At 44.7% G+C, this 22,313-nt stretch overlaps 1 protein-coding gene across 10 annotated transcripts in view; it reads left to right on the forward strand.

Annotated features, from left to right (window-relative positions):
- The window catches only part of Apba1 (amyloid beta precursor protein binding family A member 1), a 201,249-nt gene that overhangs the window by 116,964 nt on the left and 61,972 nt on the right, over positions 1 to 22,313 (forward strand). For all 10 annotated transcript variants that reach the window (XM_060387656.1, XM_060387639.1, XM_060387647.1 and 7 more), the window contains one exon: positions 17,373 to 18,669. In XM_060387656.1, coding sequence (XP_060243639.1) covers positions 17,446 to 18,669 — 1,224 coding nt within the window. In that variant the 5' untranslated portion in view covers positions 17,373 to 17,445. The remainder of the gene's footprint in view (positions 1 to 17,372; positions 18,670 to 22,313) is intronic.

A 22,313-nucleotide genomic window follows, 5' to 3' on the forward strand; every position in this document is an offset into this window, starting at 1 on the left:
TTACAAGAGCAGACACACGGGCAAAACCTGCAGTTTGCAGAGCTCCCCAGGTGGCATGCTTGTAAGCAAGTTGTATCAAAGTGGAGCGATGACTTCAAGCAGTAAAAGGTGGGGGGCGTGTGACCTTGTACTTAGTTGTAAGGTCAGTGATGAGCTGGATGTAAGGATATGATCAAAGCTCCTTGAGACATTCGTGGATTCAGAACTTCACCGAAAGTTTGACATATGCCCTAGAAAAATGAAGAGAAAAAGAAAAGAAAATGGCCATGAAGTGGTGTGTCAAGAGACCACTAAGGGGAAACTAACTGACCAGTGGCTGTGAGCAGAACACTGACCTAGCAGAGCAGAGAAAAACTCGGCTAAGATGGACACCCATTACCCACTCCACTTGACTGAGACCTCAGAGAAGTTGACATCATGGGGACAGCATGCTTTTTCTTTTGCCCAATAAGATGAAAGGTTAGTAAGAACAACTAATAGGTTCAAAATTAAAAATCATTCAAGTGAGTCATGGCATGACCTGACTGTTTGGTAAACCACACTGTGGTGTGTTAAAGCAGTCAATGAAATTTAGGGGAATTCTATTTGACCTTAGTGCTAGGAAGCCACCTTTGATTGATACAGGGGTCATGGCATTGGAAAACCAAAATGTAGTGACACCAGTCTTCGTGACACACAGATATTATTTGCATAGCCATGGTATAGCAAGAGCTCTGCATTGCTTTCCAGCATTTTGAGTCACCCTCTGCACTTAAGTACAGAAACTTGAGTGTGACTACAAGGCATAAAACAAATGTTAGATTGACAAGTACAAAGTTAAAACTGTGATTGACAGCAGATAGGCGGTCAGACAGTAAAAATAAAGTGGAAAGGTGGGAGGATGTCTCAGTAAAAGAAACCAACATGCTAATTAGAAAAATATTTTATAATTTCAAAGTAGCCAGTGAAGTATAATTATCAAACATTAGGGGGCAGAAGGAAAAAGAAGATTTCAAATAACTGTTCATAGCGTATGGCAGGAATTCTGGAGACTGTCATATATATGTATATTCCATATCTATATAACATATATATTATAGATATATGAATACACATGGCAGGAATTTAGGAGATGGTGCCATATAGATATATATAGATATGAATATGCATGGCAGAAATTTAGGAAATATAAATATTATATTTATATTTATGTATATAAATATTAGAAAAATATAAATATTATACATAATATGTATAATATATTATGCATAATATGTATATTATACATTCATTTCAGGGCTATGGAGATGATACCTAGAAACAAAAAAAAAAAACTAAATAAATTCAAGTCAGAAGCAATATAAAAGGGTTATCTTTCTTAATACACTAGTCAGCTTTTCTTTGCCATGACAAAAAAGCAAACAAACAAAAACATAAGGAAAATCAATTTAAAGAAAAAAGGTTCATTTTGACTCCTAGTTTCAGAGGTTGCAATCCACGGTCACTTGCTTCTTTTGTGTCTGCGTTGTGGGTCTGGCAGAGCACCGGGGGCGTATGGTGGAGTGAAGCTGTTCACCGTATGGTGGGGAGAAGCGGAAGGAAGTGGGGACAAGACACACCCTTCAGAGACATGACCTTGGTGACCTCCTTCCTCCAACTGGACCCTGCTTCCTAACAGCCCAGTTGGCGCTGGACCCATCCACTGTTTTTGTCGTGTTTTGTTTTATTTTTTTCAGAGCTGAGGCCTGAACCCAGGGCCTTGCACTTCCTGGCAAGCACTCTCCCTCTTAGTTAAATCCCCAACCCAGAATCCACCCATTGTTAAGTCTCCACGTCTGAACAGGTTCTCCTGTGGACCAAGCCTTAACAGCTGGTTAACAGCCTCTGGGGACACTTCATCCCCAAACGGTAGTAATACTCGTTTTCTTTTTCAAAGCTGAGAGATAATTACTTCTTTCCTCCCTGAAATGTTCCTTGCAGTGATTTATTAGACCAATATATAATACTGTCACATTTTTATTAGCGTCTCACAGCAAAAGTTAATTTCCTAACAGTGACATGAAATCATTTCTCCTGGTTCATCAAGGATCCAGGCCTATTCCTTCTTGCAGTCCCACTGTCTCTCAGGCCCCTGCATCATCTGTGTTCAGTGAACAGCTGATTTGCTTTGAATTATTAGTATATCTTTAATTCCTTGTCCTCATACCTTTTATAATCACTTAGGTCTGCCTGTTACTGGACTCATGTCCTCTTTGTGAGTACCTTAGCACGATGGTGGGAGAGGGGAAGGAAGTTCAGAAGGAGATCTAACAACCACCTCTTCTTTCAAATAATCATGACTATGCACAACCTTTCTATTCCTGGGCTTCGTTACCTATAAAATGAGGTTCTTGTTGCCTTGGAAACACTTTCAAGTCCATCATTCTATAATTGTATCCATAGGTGACTGGATACTGTGTTTCTCGAGAGCAGACATGAGTGACCACAGCCTAGATGGGATCCCCATGAATGTGTAACCCTTGATGCCATTTCTATCAGCCCCTCCTCCAACCCCACAACCCATCTACTGAGATATCACTCTTGAACAATAAGGCTCAAAGAAAAACAGAAGTTGGAAGCCTGCCAAATGGTGAGGGGGTTCAAAGCAAAGCAGAAAGTTTGCAGGGTATGCAGCCTTGGCTAGGTGGCTTCCTCGGGCTCTTTACATTGAAAACAATCCTTGCCATCCTGTACTGCAAGCAGGATTTTCACTATGTATTTGGGTTTTAAAACAGGTTCATTTTTCCACTATCAGAGAGTGCTTATTCATGTGAATCTGCCCACTTCCCATTCTTGCCTCTGTATCCTGAAGGGAGCTACTGGCATTGCTTTCACCTTTCTGCTGTGTGTGTGTGTGTGTGTGTGTGTGTGTATACGCGCACCTTTCTGCTGTGTGTGTGTGTGTGTGTGTGTGTGTGTGTGTACGCGCACGTGCAGGCACACGTGTGTAAGTACACATGCACACATGCTATGGTACTTATGAAGCAATACAGTAGTGCCTCCTATTCATGGTCTCAGTTATCAAAGTCAGTCAACCAAGGTCCTCAAACACACTGTAGTACAGTAAGATTACTTGAGAATGACCACATTTATGAGACTTTCATTACAGCATGCTGTTACAGTTGTTCTTTCTTATTACGGGTCATTCTTGATAGCCTGGTGCTACGCCTAGTTTACATCTGAACCTCAGGGCTCATTACCACCCAGTTTCCCACACCCAGGGAGGTTACTGAAGCCTACTTGCCAGGGATAAGAGGGAGCGGTGGCTGCATTCACTCTATCCTCTGACTTTGCTTTTAGCTTGGGGAGTTCTCCGAATGTCTTTTGTGTTTGTTTGTACTCTCCCATGGGAATCCATTATCACCCGTATGCTTTACCTGTTTCCTCACGGTGCCGTTGTTTCCTGCCTTTTGTGAGCAAAACTGCAAATCACTCTGTACTTGAGTCAACTCACACACCTGTATGTAAATATAGTCCATCAGTGAATTCCTCCAAATGGTGATGTCCATAGGTGCTTTCAAGTTAAACGTCTTTCTCATCTCCTTTTATAGACGAGGAAAGGAAAGAGTGAGTGAATCAGGAGCTGGAAACAGATAGCTTGCCAGCAGTAAGATTTTTCCGAGTTGGATGTGGATAAGTGCCATAAGGCTGATGATGCTTGGTGTGTGAGCACAAGCAGAGCCAGCCACTCAGTTCACTGAGGTGCAGGTTGGATAATGAGGCTTGGCTGCAGCAGGCTGGAAAGTCACAGCAGCAGCTGTGAACTGAGTGCTATGGTGGATGATCAGACACTGAGTAAACTGTGTAAGCCACGGGATGGGAACCAGCTTGCTAGGGGGCTTCCAGAAATAGCAGGGCTCTACACATGCACGCGCGCGCGCGCACACACACACACACACACACACACACACACACACACACACAGATTTGAGCCAAGCAGAGACAGAGAACCCTTGACCCCAATCAAGTTCCTATTACCCACACCTATGCCCATCAGGCCTCAGACTCAGGACAGTGACAGAATGATGACAGACAAGCTTCAAAGTAGGGTCGCTTTGTTTCACACACATATACATGGATGTACTTATCAGAAGCACACAGAGATATGTTTACATACATGCTTAGGAGCAGCTTAGACTTGTGGGAAGTTTCTTTACCCTTCCTATCCCCGCTGAAGGTAGATGCCCCTGCTTCTCCAAGATTCCCCAAGGTCTCATTGCCGCTTTCCAGAATCCTTGAGCAACCTTCCTGCTGTTTTCTGCAGTGGAGCCGTGAACACTGGAAGGGAGGAGCTGTGAGTTAGCTGAGATGCCCTTGAGGTTTGCCTTTGAAGGTACACAGAAATACGAAGGGAAGCTGAGAGGTGAAGGAAAGGGGAACATCACAGCTACTGGATGAGGGAGTGAAGGACCTGAATTTAGTGGACGCCAGTGCAGGTTGGAGGAGGCAAAGTGGAGCAGCCTTCTGGAGAGATTGATGGCTGTTGTAGAATACTTGGTCCTGGGACACGATGATACCCAAGCTTCGCTCATCTGCATTCCCAATATTCTGTGACTTAGGAGGGAAAACTCTGAGCTTTTGCCCAGTGAACAGAGTAATGGCCCTGTAAACACAAAGTTATTTCCTAAGCCAACTCTTTTTTCTTCTTTACTTTTTAGTTTAAATATTATTATCAATTGCATTTGTTCTTTGGCAACTTCAGACGTGTATATAACGCATTCTGATTACTCTCACCTCCAACCCTCTTTCATTTTCCTCCCACCCCAACATCTTCTCTTCATCTCTACAAGTCACTTGCCTACATTCATGACTTTGGTTTTGTTTTGTGGCCCCCTGAGTTTAACCAAGACCATCTGACCTATGTGAGCATGGGTTTGGAGCTATCTCCAGGAAGATAATGACACCACATCTCCCAGAATCCATCATCGGCCAATAGTTCAGCAGGGAGGGGTAAAGCCCCTTGAGCCCACTCCCATTCATATCTGAATGGTGACATGGCTGGTCTCTTACAGCCCCGATGTGTATAATGCAGCTGCTTTGAGCTCGTGTTTGCAGTACCTTTGTCATGCCCAGAAGATGGCATAGCCCTTCTACCTATCATCTGGCTCTTACATTGTTTCTATACCACTTGTGTGCCGTTCTCTGAGCATTAGAGGAGGTGGTAGAAATGTCTTATTTAGGGCTAAGCAGCCAACAGTCGCTTATTCTTAGCTGCCATGAACATTGATGAGTCTCTGCATTCACTATTCACTACTGTTCCCAACAAACGAGAGATTTTTCCAGTTAATACTGAAAGTAGCATTTATCTATGGGATATTTAGATATTTAGAGGGTAACTTAATGCTATGTCGATTTAGCTAAACAAAATTAGTAATTTCTCCAGTAGGGCCTATGACCTCACCAGCTATAGATAGATAGATAGATAGATAGCCATATATATATATATATATATATATATATAGAGAGAGAGAGAGAGAGAGAGAGAGAGAGGTGAAAAATTAAGATATATATAAGAAAAAAAAATATATATATATATAATTTGTTGTCTGGGTTACATTGTCAAGAATTTTGCAGAACAAGTCTCAAATCCAACCAAAGAGTGTTTGGTTACCCCCATATAAGATCCATGCCACTGTCGCACACATGGGCTCATCTTGCATAGATGGTTGGTGTGTCACACCTGGGTAAGACCATCTATGTGTTTTTCCCCATATCAGCCTCCAGAGCATCTTCTGGTACTATAGATGCTAGCCAGCAGGGTAGAACGTTCCATCTCTGTTAAAGCTTGATTTCTCTATATTTTGCAAAGTTGCAGTGGTATCTTCAGCAATAAGATTATTTCGTTTAGTTCCAGCAAGAAGACAGGAAGAGCATCAAAAGCTTGTAGTGTCTTAGGGTCTCTGGAGCTTACCTCATCAACAGTCAAGTAGAGGTTTCACACACCTGGCACTGGAAATTTTCTTTAGTAACCCATGGCTTCTAGAAACAGCACTGTCCCACTATGCAGAGTATCTCCCTTCTAATTCTTTTTAAATTTCATCTTTGAAAACATTTAAGATTTTTGAATTAGCTTACAAAGTAGTGGATTTCCTTGTAGCATTTTATATATATTTAAAATTTAGTTACCCTTCCCCACCCCAATCCCCAAATCCCCCTGTCCCATCTTCCTCCCAACTTAGACCTTTGACCCCCAGTATTCCTTCTACTTTCATACCACATTTGTTTTATTATCCTCTCCTTTTATTATCCTGTCCCTTCAAGCTTTGTTTTTCCCTTCTCATGAGCATCTTTCTGATTTCCTGCCCTCATACACAGCTTCTCCGTTATAAATACACAAATATGAAAATCAGAAGCTAGGATCTGCATATGAAAGAGAATATGAGGATAATTGTCTTTCTGGGTCTAGATTAACTCAACATCCCACTTTCTAGTTTCATCCCCTGTTCCTTTGTATCCGCCCTCCACACTTACAACCCCTCCAAAAGAAACTAAAACATAAAAATAAAACAAAACATAAAAAAACATCTCACACTGGAAGCTACAGTGTGTCACAGTGTGTCCTTTTGTCCACACATCTTTGCTTGCAGAGGCTCATTGCATACAGATGTTCATTGCATGAGTCATTGGTTTGGTTTGAGGCACCTGGTTTCTGCTACATATCAACGCTGGATCCTCACCGGGGCATCTCTCGTTATTGTGTTCTTGCCCTTCGTTTTGGAGATCCTATAGCTTTGGATCTACACAGCAAGTCTTATCCAGGAAGTCCTTCATATATATATATATATATATATATATGGAGGACTTGAAGTGTTTTCTCTGCTTTGTCCTCTAAGGGTTTCAGGTATTATGTTAAGGTCTGTCATCCATTTGGACTTGATTTTTGTGCACAGTGGTAGGTAAAGACGTAGCTTTGTTCTTCTACATGTGGATATCCAATTTCCCAGTAATATTCATATTTGGGGCAACTTAGACATACTCTCTTTAGTCACCACAGTTCATAGATTCGGATGGCTTTCCAGATTACCCATGAATCATTTGGAAGGGAGAGTACTTTTCCACCTTTCCCTCTTTATGTTTCTTTCCCTATAAACTTGATGCTAACGAGTTAGCCTCAGATGACACAGAGAGCTGACTTGCCTTGGGAAACTTTGACTCAATATGGAATTTCTGGCTCATCAAATTCAAATTTCAAGTCATCTCCATTGTTGCTACATAGCAGTTGCCTAATGGGTTTTGTTTTAGGATTGTGAGAGAGGAGCTTCCAGCATGCAAGTGTTTCTAACCAACGAGGTTAGTCTGTGCTTCACGTATTTGAGGCCTAAGTGAAAATATTGTTTGCGTGTAATGGACAGTAGATCCTTGCTGACCCATTCCTGACCCATGAACAAAAAAAAGTCCAGAAACAAGAATTTAATTTGAGGTTTTGTAATTAGGGCCTTGGCTGCCATTCTGGTGTCTGTTTGGGGAAGGAAAACGAACAGAAAACTAGGGGGAGTAAAGAAGAGTGAGTTAACTGGCTTTCTAATGAGCCAAATAATTTGTCAAAGTAACAATAGCAGTAAATCTGAGGTGATGTGGTCTCAGAGGAAAGACTGCATTTTAATGAATTACTATTCAATTTGTCCTTAGCAGGAAACTCCCGTCTCCTTCTCCTCTCCCAGGATAACTTAATGAGCCTCTGAAAAGTCACATAGCCAAACCGATCTCAGAGTCTTATTATCATCGTTATATCTATGGTGGTGGCGATAGTGGGGGTGAGGGGGAGATTTCTGCATGAAAGAAATATCAGGAAAATGTGCCAGATTAGCTGTAATGGGTAACTTAATACCTATGAACTGAGCATGACCCAGCAGATATCATAAATGCCTTAGAGATTGGGAAGGAAGTTGGGGCATACAAAAAGGAATTATAACAGGAAAAACCATATCAAGCTCCTCTAGCGCTCTGTAAATTATGGATTATGTAGATATGTTTGATTTCATACCAGAGGCTTTTCACAGAAATTCAGAGAAACTTAATCAGCTTTGGTTTCCAGACAGTATCCCTTGAGTTTCTTATAAAAATTGTAAAATTTTCCCCCTCTGACTTTTTGTGGTTGCCTTGGGCTTACCGCATGAATTTTATTGGAATCTGAATGATAACGGAGTGATTTGATCATTAAAGTGTGAGGGAACGAGATAGGAAGTAAGGAAATCTGACTACTGTTAGAAATTTATTCTTAACCAAAGGCTGGGCTATAATGGAGCTTTGTGGTTAAAATGACTAAACTCATTCTAGCGGGTAAGTTAATTCGAAATGCTTTAGTTAGCATTGATACTGATTTCAAAGTGGGATGATAGTAACGGACCTGATTTTGCAGAAGTGGCACACTAGTCCTTCCATCTAGGTATCCTCTGTACCACTGCTTCTCCAGTGAGGAAAAAGCCTCATTTTGAAAGATGGGGCTGCTCACCAAAACAATTCTTAAGACACTTTGGAAAGAACCTCAGAGACTTGACCAGTCTTTAGTAATTGTGGCAGTTGTACATCTTTATCCCTTAGAAACAGATTTGCTATTTGCAGGACATTAGAAACTACCAAGAGACAAGAAAAATTAAAATTTAAAGGCTACTTATAGCCAAATCTTTTGAGCGATAGATCTGGATGATAACTGTTAGGGGGGAAAAAAACCCAGTTATAACTAACTATGACTATTGAATGTTGAAAATTACTCACTGGTAGTTTCAAAACTCTTAAGTTAACTTAAAAATCAATTCCAGCATAACGGTGCCCAGAGTGCTTCAAACAAAGGCAGTGCTCTCAGAACAGGTAGGTGGAGAGCCTGCCAAGGTCACCACTCTAAAAGCGATCACACCAGCTTAAATGTTTGTTTTTACAAAAATCAATCGCATTACTTTCTGGGCTCCGAGTAATGTAGCAGGAAGAACACAGCGGAGTGCCAGCAGATCTGTCTGCGTCCCTCTCTGCTCCGAGTGACCTTGGGCTATTTATTTAAGCTGTGTGAGCATCTGCTTCCCAATCAGCAGTTGGAGATAATAATCCCCACTGAGATGGTTGGGAGCGTTAGAAGTGGAATATACGAGGCAAAGCGTGGGGCATGTGCCTACATTGCTTAGTGAGGTGACTGGTTGTTAGCCAGTGGGTTTATATACACCTAATCATATTTCAAGATGGACTCAAAGAGCCTTAACTGCTTGTTTTCTGCCTGTTAGTCAATAAATTGGAATAGTAAGAACTATGTCATGTGCCCAACACTCATATTAATATTGTTTTAATTTCTACTTCTTAAAATTCTGTATCATCTTCAATATTAATTATGGTATGTCCAAAAACTGTACTAATAGACAGTAAGTAGCAGATACACTGAATCTGTTATTGCTCTAAGTACCATAGTAAGAGGTATCATCCTTATGACAACCCTATTCTGTAGGTGTTTTTATTATGGCTGACTATAAGATGGGGCATTTGCTGTCAGTTATTCAAAGATAAAGCTGGTAAGTAATAAAATGAGGGCCTAGAGTTGACCTTTGGTCTTCTTAGCCTGTTCTTTTTTTTTTTTATAGTTTTTTTTTTGTTTTTTGTTTTTTTGACAAATTCATTTTTTTTTTAATTTTTCATCAATTACACTTTATTCATTCTGCATCCCCCCATAAGCCCCTCCCTCCTCCCCTCCCAATCCCACCCTCCCTCCTCCCTCTGCTTGCATGCCACTCCCCAAGTCCACTGATAGGGGAGGTTCTCCTCTCCTTTCTGATCTTAGTCTATCAGTTCACATCAAAAGTGGCTGCATTGTCCTCTACTATGGCCTGGTAAGGCTGCTCCCCCCCAGGGAGAGGTGATCAAAGAGCAGGCCAATCAGATTATGTCAGAGGCAGTCCCTCTTCACATTACTATGTAACCCAATCGCACATGGTATATACTCACTCATATAGACATACAACATAGGACAAACCCACTAAAACCTGTGCATCTAAAGAAACTAAGCAAGAGAGAGGACCCTAACAAAAATGTCCAATCCCCATCCGGAAAGGCAAAGAGGATGGACATCAGAAGAAGAAGAAAACAGGAAACAACCTAGGAACCTACCACAGAGGGCCTCTGAAAGCCTCTGCCCTTCAGACTATCAAAGCAGATGCTGAGCCTGATGGGCACCTGTTGGGCAGAATGAATGGAATTTTAGGTAAGAACTGGGAAATAGTAAGAGCTAGAGAGGACAGGGTCTCCACAAGGAGAGCAACAGAACAAGAAAATTTGAACACAGGGAACCTCCCAGAGACTCATACTCCAACCAAGGACTATTCATGGAGATAACCCAGAACCCTTGCACAGATGTAGCCCAGGGCAGTTCAGAGGCCAATTGGGTTACATAGCCTGTTCTTTTAGCCACTACAATACCAATTCCATAGAGGAAATGATGGGATAAACTTCTAGGGACTCAACAGTTGAAGAATGCCAAGTGCCATTGGTTTCCAACACTTGCAAAACTTGTAAATAAGGTGATGATACCTACTATGACATAAAAAAAACCAAATGTAATTAAATATTATAATATTATAGGGTGACAATACTCCAATCACTTCAAATCCCATAAATGAGATTTCAAAGCTGCTCCCAAAAAGGAGTGTCCAAGGTCTTTCAACAAAGGCAAAGTGTTTGAGACCTAGAAGTAAGCATCTACCAAGCCTGGTTGCAAAAGGGTCAGGCTCCACATACCCATGCTGGGCAAGTGTGCAGCTGTGGATGGAAGCTCAGTCCAGCTGACAGTCTACATCTGGGGTACATGACCGTGAGAGCACATCACTACCCAAACTATTGGTATCCTAGATGCAAAAGGGGGTGCTGATGTTAGGATTGAATTATGAAATAGGCCAGTGAAGGAGGGTCAAATGGCTTCTGCTGAGATAAAGAGGAGAAATGTAGAGGCTGAGACTCAGGCAGAAGAGATAGAAATACCCCAGTGAATGAAAAGGCAGGTGGCCTCTGCTCTGGTAAAAGGAACGAGGTAGCAGCTGTGACCCTGGAGGGGTTCTTAGGCTCATCAGGCTCCCTGTGTGACTTTCCTGTGTCAATTCATTGAATGTACATAACATCTGGACAGGCCATGTCATGGGACCAGGAAGACAATGTGGAGCCTGGTGCAGGACTTGTCATTAGAATGTCACCTTCATGGTTTTGACTATAGCTGTACTATTTAGAATATTATCTCTGCTATCAAGTGGACTAGTTACTGTGACTAATTTTGCCATCTACATTATATATATATCTTAGATAACAGTTAGGTACCAGTAGGAAGTAGATGGGTATTCAAATCAGGTAATGTACAAGGACACAAGAACTTAGTACTGGGACTAAAAAGACAGTCTTTCAGGACCCCACCACCATAAGACTAACAGGGAAGGGTGAGCACCCTCATGTTTTTACAGTTGTGCTTTTAGGAGTAGACACATTACTGTCATAGATGACCTCGGAAAATGAATACCTCAGCCCCAGGCTCCTTCATCTTGTTGCTATCATACTCTTTGTTGGCCAAACAGAAACAGAGGACCACATACCTACTGGAGTGTCCAGCAGGGTTGGCCTCGAAGGGCACTGGCAGAAGAGCAGAAGAGTGGCTCAGGAGGGTGGGGGTGAAGAGATACAGCCACTTCTTCACCTAAGCTGGATAAGGTTCAGCCCCAGGGCCCAATGCTGCAACCTCATGTGAACTGACGTCTCACCTCTCAGCAACACGCCTGTGTTCAGGTAGTCACCGGAGTCAGAAATCATTGCAGGTGCCACCTGCCAGGAACCGCTTCACAGTGTCAGGTGCAAAGACATGAGGTAGAATGAAATATTTTACTGGAACCAGATAATCCTATATTGAAAGGGTTTTGCTGACTGTGTGAGCTCTCTGATGGGACTCTTTAGGAAGCTCTTCTTTAGGAAGGAGAAATGTGTTTAGGTGTCCATCTTTAGGTTTCCATTATCACTAAATTAAACTTCCAAATGAACCAAAGGGGACTAAGTTTTAGTGAGCCTTAGTCTTCTTCATTCTTGTATTTTATGGTAGTCTTGTAAGTAGATGCATCGTGTTTAAAGGCACTCACCATTTAAGGCTCTTGAGATCCTTTAAACTTCTTATTGGATGTTTCACAATTGATCTAACTCAGAAAGCAAGGAAGGTTTGTAGCGTAGGAAATACATGTGTATTCTTACTCTCTCATCCTATATGAGAAAAATTACAAGCTGGGAGATAGCTCAGGGTCTGAAGCACTTTCAAGGACATTAGTTTGAGCCCTAGAACCTGTATTTTAAAAACAGCCATGTGTGCTATTGTAAGCACTTGTAATCCCAGCACTGGGAGAAGAAGAGATGGTCAGGGGCTCACTGGTGAGCTAGTCTAGCCTACTTGATAAGTTCCAGGTCAGTGAGAGTCCTTGTCTGAAGAAATGGGACTTGACTGCCAACTCCAGTAAGGAAAGACAAGCAACGGGCATTAAAAGCTTTGGAGGTAACTGTATAAATATGGAGTCTACCAAGGCCAACTGAGTTAGGACAGGACCCAGCCCCTTGTGCTGGGAGGGCACAAGAAGGTAAGTTCAGCTTGAAAGAATGAAAGTTTAGTCTTGCTCTTTTCCAGAGGCACCTGGGCACAGACATAAAAGCTTAAATAAGCACAGATATAAACTATCATAATAATATAATAATATCATGATATAAATCAATATCATAATAATATAAATCAAATCTCCTATATAAATAAAATATATATCGTGCAATATATTATATAATAATACATTATGTAATATTATATACATAAAATATCCTATATAAATCAAATCAAAACAATCTCTTATCAAGGATCAAATTTTCTTTTCCATTTCAACATCCCGTTCTACCTTTAAGTTTTTCCCTGCATCTATGTGATTAGCACCCCCTTGGCAGCACACACACACACACACACACACACACACACACACACGCATACGAATGTGTTAATAACCTGGTATGCCTGCTTTCTGTTTTGTCTACAATCACACCTTTCTTCTAAACCTACTTTTGACTATCTCAACACCACCAAATAAATAAATAAATAAATGTCAACTGGCAATGCTTGGCAACAAGTTAAGGAAAAATGAATGAAAGTAAATGTATAGCCTCCCTTTCTGTCAATCTCAAATTAACATGAATCTTGGCCAACAAGGTCAAATGACTGGATTTGGCCTTCGAATCCTGAAATTCTGTGTTCTAAACATTCTACAGCAGTGGAATGACTTCCTTTTGTATTTTCTTCAGGTTGGGGAACATTACAGAACTGGGAACCAGACATGGTCTTATGCTTACCCACAGGAGGCCTGCAGGCTTTCTCAGTCCTGCCACGCCCCTCCTCCCACCCCCCCATTCCCCCCCCCATGAGATTTTCCTGCCTATGTCTTCCTGGTCCACAGCCTTTTTCTAGCTAGAGAGGAGGCATTTCCTTCAGCCAGCAACTCCTTCCTCTACTCCTGCCTCCTGAGGTGCCTGGGCCACCACTACCAAGGCCTCAGCAGGATGGTAATGTCCTTCTAGGCCTGAGCTCTTGTGGGTTGGGGAGGTCGTGAAATACAGAGCTCTTAAGAACCACAGCACTTAATTGGACCACAAGGTGACATAGCAGCTTCCATTATTTTCACCAGAGGCTCCTTCCATGTCTTGAATCTACTCCTATTTTTCATTCATCACCAGGTATTATGAGTATTAAAGCTATCTATGAAGGCTATGATCATGGCTGAGAAACTTTTGAACCCCCTTTGTCCTACACAGTGTCTGTTATGTGTCCAATAAAGGCCAACAGGGGTCCGCACACTCAAATGTGGAAGAATGTTACATCACTAGTATATTCTTTAATGGGAGGAAAATGTTGTACTCAAACTAGGTGTTTTTAATGGTATCTTCCCAAAGAATTTTTCTTGTCAGGATTTGGTATATATACATGTACAAAAATTCCACTTTTGTCAAATCAATGTATCTGCTAGTCAGTTATGATTTAACTCGGTGCAGACTATCCTTTCTTTGTAATACATCTGTGAATAGAAAAAGCCCATTTTCAGAGAAAATGGTGGCTTTGTCAATTCTGTACATGTTAGCCATTCAGGTTATTGTATTTCTAACATTGACCTACCCAGCACAGTGATGGCACCCAGGGAACTCTGTTCCTCTCACTGAAAACTTGTCGTGCTCATTAGAACAGGGTCGGTACACAGGTCAGTGCTCCTGTGATGCACTTGTGTCTATTGTCTCTATTTGAGTCCTTGTAAAGGAAACAGGTAACAGTGACCTTGTACAGTATTTGGACTTTTGTTTTGTATTTACCCACAATACACTGGAGAGCTCTTAACCAGGTGTACCGCAGAACCAACACTTGCTTTTTCTGTTCTGTTTATTCACCTGTGTCAACCCTTCAGTGATGATTCATTCTTATTTTGGGGAAACTTTCTTATATTCTGGCCACAATTTTTTTTTTTTCAGAAGAGAATGATTCTGATCTGATCTGGTACTCTTTCAACTAAGGGGCAATAGGTCTGGCCTGGTAAACCATCACTGTTTTCTGGTGAGAATCAGTGTGTGTGGGGGGGGGGGGACGCACCAAGGTCATGTGGGGATGTGATACTCTGCTCAAAGGTGGGTGCGGCAGCTCCAGCACAGCTTCTGTTTCTACAAAATGTTGGAATGGAATTGCTGTGACTCTGGTAAGGAGATGAGTGGAGTAGAATGGATGTTGATATCAAAAGTTGATACGGCATCCCTCTCTTCCCTGGGCTGTTCCATTTAAGAATGCTTCCTGCCCGTTTGTGTGTATTTGACATAAGAATACAATGAGACATTGGAAGAAGGAGAAAACAGGGAACAGGATTGGAGCCTACCACAGAGGGACTCTGAAAGACTCTACCCAGCAGTGTATCAAGCAGAGGCTGAGACTCATAACTAAACTTTGGGCAGAGTGCAGAGAATCTTATGAAAGAAGGGGGAGATAGTAAGACCTGGAGAGGACAGGAGCTCCACAAGGAGAGCAACAGAACCAAAGTAGCTGGGCACAGGGGTCTTTTCTGAGACTGATACTCCAACCAAGGACCATTCATGGATATAACCAAGAACCTCTGCACAGATGTAGCCCATGGCAGCTCAGTGTCCGAAAGGGTTCCTAGTAATGGTAACAGGGACTGTCTCTGACATGAACTGATTGACCTGCTCTTTGACCACTTTCTCCTTTGGGGGGAGCAGTCTTACAAAGCCACAGAGGAGGACAATGCAGCCAGTCCTTATGAGACCTGATAAGCTAGAGTCAGATGGAAGGGGAGGAGGACCTTCTATATCAGTGGAATTGGAGAGAGGCATGGGAGGAGAAGAGGGAGGTAGGGTGTGATGGGCAGGGAATGAGGGAGGGGTCTACAGTTGGGATACAAAGGGAATAAACTGTAATTAATATTTTAAAAACAAAGATTTAATTAGAAAAATACAACGAGAGAAATCCAAACATACAGTTGAACCCATGTCCTAGCTTGCCCTCTGTTGCTATGATAAACCACTCTGGCCAAAACCAAAATTTGAGGAGGAAAGGGTTTATTTTCTCTTACAGCTCCAGTCCATCACTGAGGGAAGCCAAGGCAGGTACACATGGCAGGAGACTGAAGCAGAAGCCACAGAGGAATCCTGTTTACTGGCTCACTCAGCTACCTTCATTACACAGCCAGGTCCACCTGCTTAGGAACGGCATGTCTGTAGTGGCGAGGACAAGCAGCTGTACAGCAAGGGCTGTCGGGCATCAATTAGCAACTGCAATCAAGAAAAGCCCTCACAGACAAGGCATCAGGCCAATCTGACCCAGGCAGTTCCTCAGTTGAGGTTCTGTCTTCCCTGTGACTGGAGTGTGTGAAGCTGACAGGTGGAGCTAATTATGGCAGCTCATTTACCACAGGTTTCTATAAACCCAATGAGTCCTGGCCTGGTTTCTGTTCATCATACTCTGCGTCTGTTTCTATATACACTGGGTACAGGTTGTGCTTAAAAGTGTATGGTGTGTGTGTGTGTGTGTGTGTGTGTGTGTGTGTGTTATGCACATATGGGCTGTGCCAGCACACACTCACTTGAAGGCCGGAGGGAGGTGCTAGGCATCTTCCTTGATCATTCTCTTCAATACTGCTTCACAGAGTCTCTATCTGAAGCTGATCATTTTGGCTAGGGTTGCCAGCTGGCAAGCTCCCAGGATCCACCTGTCTCCCTCTCTGACACCCACCCCACCCCCAGTGTTGGAGTTACAGGCATCCACAGCCGTGTCTGCTTTTTTTTTTTTTTTTTTTTTTTTTTTTTTTTTTTTTTTTTTTTACGTGCTGGATATTTGAACTCGGGTCCTCTCACTTTCACAGCAATTGCTATCACCCACTGTAGCCATCTCCCCTGTTCTTTAAAAGGTACTTTTGTGGTGAGAACTTAAAAAGAGTTGGCATCGATCTTTCTCTGTGACTGCAAGTTTCCCCACAGACAGGTGGAGAGCTCCCCTCCTCATACTTTCTGAAAATTAGCCATGTACCCTGGGCATTCACAGAATTAGAGAATTTTAGAGCCAGGGCATATGGGGAAAATACTGGAAACTGCCTACTTCATGTATTTGTCAGAAGTCCAGTTTCTAAGGGGAAAGTGTTTCTGTGTGAAGTGAGTTAGAGAAGGCCTGCCTTTTTATAAACTTCCTCCCCTTGGATATTCACAGTTAACTGTCACTCGGCTGGCCCCAAGGTCATTTAGTTGGTCCCAAGGTCATTTAGCTAGGGATTTCATTTTTCTCCCGTGTGTGATCCTGCGTGTAAGAAAAGAACCTTGTGTCTTTGTGAAAGTCTAGAAAGCTAAACCCTTGTTGGAGGTAAAAGAAACAGGCACTTCTTGGTGTTACCAGCCTTCCCAGAAGGGCTACAACCTAACAGTGAAATTTATTAAACGAATTGCTTCTAAAGTATGTAGGATCCTAGCCTAGAGGTATTTATCTTCGAGCAAACGGGAAAATATGCCAATCGGGCCATCCAATTGAGCAGTACTGTATGCATAGACCGTCAGAAAATGCAACCTGAACAGCATGCTAAGAACAAACTGCTGGAGAAGCTCTCAGTCTGGGGGCTCGGGAGGGAGAATATAATGCGCAATTACACAAGTAAATATGTAATTACAAATTACGATACTTGCGTGAAGACAAGAGTACTGTCAGATTAAGCTTAAATTTGCAATCACGTCTTAATTGTCCCAGCTTCAGAAGGGATCAATAGCAGGTGTTTTCATGTTTCTGTCTCGATGCCCAGTTTCGTTACGTTTTGAACCACGCAGTAGCTCCTGTCCTTGTTTTCTTTCAGGACCCGTGGAGCAAAATGAGAGCGCAGTGAGCCAGCCCAGCCTCTCCCCAGCCATCCCCCCCGACGCCCCACCATGAACCACTTGGAGGGCTCCGCGGAGGTGGAGGTGCCCGACGAGGCGCCAGGAGGGGAGGTGAACGAGTCGGTGGAGGCCGACCTGGAGCACCCCGAGGTGGAGGAGGAGCAGCAGCAGCAGCCACCCCCGCAGCAGCAGCCCGCAGGCCGCCGCCACGGTGCGGCCGAGGACCCCCGCGCGCAGCAGCAGCAGCAGGAGGAGGAGGAGCGCGGGGAGTGCCTGGCGCGCTCGGCCAGCACGGAGAGCGGCTTCCACAACCACACGGACACGGCCGAGGGCGACGTGCTCGCCGCGGCCCGCGACGGCTACGAGGCGGAGCGCGCGCAGGACGCCGAGGATGAGAGCGCCTACGCCGTGCAGTACCGGCCCGAGGCCGAGGAGTACACGGAGCAGGCGGAGGCCGAGCACGCCGAGGCCGCGCACCGGCCCCGCGCGCTGCCCAACCACCTGCACTTCCACTCGCTGGAGCACGAGGAGGCCATGAACGCGGCCTACTCGGGCTACGTCTACACGCACCGGCTCTTCCACCGCGGCGAGGACGAGCCCTACGCCGAGCCCTACGCCGACTACGGCGGCCTCCAGGAGCACGTGTACGAGGAGATCGGGGACGCGCCCGAGCTGGAGGGGCGCGATGGCCTGCGGCTGTACGAGCAGGAGCGCGACGAGGCGGCCGCCTACCGCCAGGAGGCCCTGGGCGCGCGGCTGCACCACTACGACGAGCGCTCCGACGGCGAGTCCGACAGCCCCGAGAAGGAGGCGGAGTTCGCGCCCTACCCGCGCATGGACAGTTATGAGCAGGAGGAGGACATCGACCAGATCGTGGCCGAGGTCAAGCAGAGCATGAGTTCGCAGAGTCTCGACAAGGCGGCCGAAGACATGCCGGAGGCGGAGCAGGACCTGGAGCGTGCCCCGACCCCGGGAGGGGGACAACACCCCGACAGCCCCGGACTGCCAGCACCCACAGGGCAGCAGCGGGTCGTGGGACCCCCGAGCGGCGGCGGTGGCGGAGGCGGAGGCGAGGCCGGGCAGCGGTACAGCAAGGAGAAGAGAGATGCCATCTCACTGGCCATCAAGGACATCAAGGAGGCCATCGAGGAAGTGAAAACCAGGACCATCCGTTCGCCTTACACCCCCGACGAGCCCAAAGAGCCCATCTGGGTCATGCGCCAGGACATTAGCCCCACGAGGGACTGTGACGACCAAAGGCCGGTGGACGGAGATGTAAGTAGGTGTGGGTTCAGGCTGGCTGGACTTGCAGGGCCTGGGGAGGAGAAGAGATTGGAGCTCTGTGGCCTTGCCAGTCTTTGGGGAATTACTTTACAGGACAAATGGTCTGTGGGGACCTTGTGCACCTCCCCGTGGTGGTTTCATTCAGTGTGTCACCAGCAAGAGAGTGTTGGGAATGGACCCCACTTATCAGACCCATCGGGCATCCCCAAGCTTTCCAAATTGTACCCAGAGGTCTCGTTGAGAGTTACATTCTTGGGCGCGCGCCCGCTCCCACACGCCCCTCTGTGCTCATGGAGAACAATCTGAGCCGGGGTCCCAGAATTCCTATCAAGTCCACATTGAGTAAGAAGAGACTTGGGGCGGATGCTAGCAAATCGGCAGCTTGGAAGCACAAGATCTGCAAGGGCTCCTTGGAGGAAGGAGTAATCAGTGTGAAAAGGGACAGGCGTGTGGAAACGGGATGGGATGGCGGCTTGGTACAGGCATTTTTAATTGGCGACCAGCCTGTTCTCAGGTGTTTATGGACACCTGGGGAAAGAGTAATTCCACGAAAGTCGAGCTGTTGGTATTCTTTGTTGTTGTTATTGTTCGTTTTGTTTTGTTTTTCGGATTAATCGCCATTCACACTTAAAAGACAAAGAATGTCAACCAACGCGGAGGGCCAGTGGCAAGCCGTGTCTCGAATAAACAGGGCATCTACCAGTCTTGGTAAGACAGAGGAAGGGGCTTCTTTGTAGTAGACTGTTCCATGGAACAGCAAGAGTGGTTCTAAGATTTCTTAATGGGTTTTGTTTTCGAGGATGGCAGGGCCCAATATTTTCCCACCTAACAGGGCCCCGTGTTATACCGTTGATCCCGAGGTATGGTTAGAGAACCATTGCCATAAAGCCGTATCTTAAAGATTTGGATGGTCACTGTGGCCTCTTTAATGGAAATCCCCCTGTCCTGCCAGGTGTTCTGCAGTGCCCCCACCCCAGCCCCACCCCCAACACACACACACACTCACTCTCATACACTCACACACACACACACACACACACACACACACACACCGACTCCCTGTAACACTCCATAGGCTTTTGTCCTTGTCACAGAGGTGTGTTTTCCACTTAACACCAGTCCTGCTTCACCGTGAAGAGCTACACACGAAGCTCTCGCTGCCTCTGATGACAACTTATTTGCCGTTTTTAAAGTACCTAAGACATGTGAGACCGTGTCAGGCTCAGGTGTCACAGTCTATTGAAAAGGAAAAGTTAGGAAACTAACTTCTGCCCCTCTGCCTTGCTATAAAATGCTTTTTGCTCTAACTCTCCCTTTTCTGTACTTTTTGGTACTTTTCTAAGCGTTTTCACGGCTTCAAGTTGGAGAAGGGTCAAGGTGGTTAGATTCAGTTTCGTTTGATGTGGTCTGGGTGATGGCCTCCCCCATCAGCCATCCTCAGCCACATCTGCTCCTTGAAATGACCTGCTAACTGCTTGGCCTGAACAAGCATCCTTCTGAGCCCCCGGGACAGTGGTATGGACAGGAGAGTTTTAGTTCCTTTGAACCAGACGGACACTTTAAGCCTCTGGTGTTATGTCTTATTCCAAACAAAATTCATTATAAAATACTGAATAATACTTAGGACCCCGTTCCATCCGAATTCATATTGATGTTAGGGAATCCATGAGTGGGGGTTACCGGGATATGAATACTTAAAAGAAAGCAAAGCCAAAACCTGTGCCGTAATATATGCCCCCATTATCCTTAAGCCATTTGGACCTGTGGGCCATATTTCATCTGCCATGCTATATTTATAGGAAAGACCTTCATTTGCTCCCCCTTCGATGCTATTATTCCACCTCACCTCAGCATCAAAAAAGTATTTACTGAAATCTCATTCCACGCATGCTGTCATAGAAGATGGAAAGGCGCCGTTAAAACTACTGTAGACGTCTTGTTAAAAATGCAGATTACTCCCCTCTCTCCTAAAGCCCAGTGCCTGAGGCAGAGCCTACTGCTCTGGTTTTTTGTTTCATAAATTCTCCCTGAGTCCTCAATTGTACAAGAGATTAAGACCCACCAATTCAAAGAGGGAGGCCCGTTTAGGGGCTGTGGACTTGAGGCTATCTTCGGTAAAGAACTCTACCACTCTGATTATGGTCTTCAGAAGCAGAGGGCTCACAAATTCTTATTCCAAAGGCTCTGGGGTGTCTAAAAAAAATGGCAAAACCAGAAAGAGCAAAGGAACAGGTAGAAGCTGGGGACAGCCATGCTACCAACTGTTGGAGGTCATTGCTCTCAGTTAAGCTTGTTTCTGACATGCCGGCCTGTTCCCCTCTGAGCCCCAACACGTTGCATGTAGAGCAAATAGGCATTTGTTTGATGGTGCAGCAGACAGAATGAGAAGAGAGGATCAATTATCCATGAGAATGTGTTCACCTTGTTGAAATGACGGATGCTCAGCACCGAGTGAAAACAATTACCTTCTGAAAATCTGAAGTCGTGTGCTGTTGGTCTAGTAAGGACTTTCTATCCTCTAGTCATGTTTGAGAACTTCCAACACTCTCCTTGAAAAATACTGATAGTGACTGACAGTTTCTGAAAAGTTCCCTGTTCACTGACCTCTCTCCAAGCAGCACAGTCATTCAGGGACAACCATTTTGACATCAGCCAGCACAGTGCATGCTGGGAGATATGAGCTCTTCTGAATGGTGCTGCAGACTGATTGCCGCTCACTTCTGCTCTCTTCTAAAACTTCATTAAAATGATAGTAAGGAAATAAAAGGCAGGAAAGAAACAGCAGAAGCTGAGGATAATAAACTGTTGTTGAATTCTTTGGTAACATAGGACACCGGGCCATATTTTCAGTCTTCTTTGAGAGGCTTGCCTTTCCTCATTCCTGTAAACTCCTAGGAGGCAAGGCCATTTGAAAGTGTATTACATCTAGGCAGGAGCAGCAGAAACGATTCTTCTTCCTCTAATTGCAGCAAACCCAGAAGCCACGTGTTAAGAGTGGTGTAACCCTGAGCACAGTAAGGATTGGCCTCCCCACAGTGAGCGGGATTCCCTAGTGACCCCCATGAGACATTGAGGCAACCTGAGATGAGACAGGAGTTTGGGGGTGAAATGTTCACACTGCACAGCCTGGTTAGTGCCAAATAATGCACCAGGGAGGTTTCTGCTTCCTCCTTTCTACCAAAATTTCTGAGGATTTGAACTTACACACCTCAGAAAGGCTCAGGAACTTGAAACACCCCAGTGCTTCAGGTAACAGGAATGTGAGGACACGGTTGATAAAGAAAGGTCGGTCAACAGGCAGTCACAGGAGACATTCGACCTCTGGGTACCTCTAGTTTGTACAGCCAACTGTTTTTTTGTTTGTTTTGTTTTGTTTTTTCCTGTAGATGTGGGGCTTCTGTAAGTAAGGGAAGGGTCAGGGGGGCTCCCTAAACAGAAACACAAACCAAGAAAAAGAGGTGGGAGGGGCTCCACCACAGGAAATATAGGAAGGGAACCCCTTCAGGTGCATGAAGAAGAGCACTGGGATAGCATCTATGCAGAAAGCCAGGGAAGCAGCGAATCCAGAGCTTCTCAGACTCTGCTTAGGAGGCACCCAGAAAGAACAAAGCAGAGAGGCCCTAATGAGCCTGGGC

This window comes from Meriones unguiculatus, chromosome 1 (genome assembly GCF_030254825.1).
Source record: "Meriones unguiculatus strain TT.TT164.6M chromosome 1, Bangor_MerUng_6.1, whole genome shotgun sequence".
NCBI classification, from domain to species: Eukaryota; Metazoa; Chordata; class Mammalia; order Rodentia; family Muridae; genus Meriones; species Meriones unguiculatus.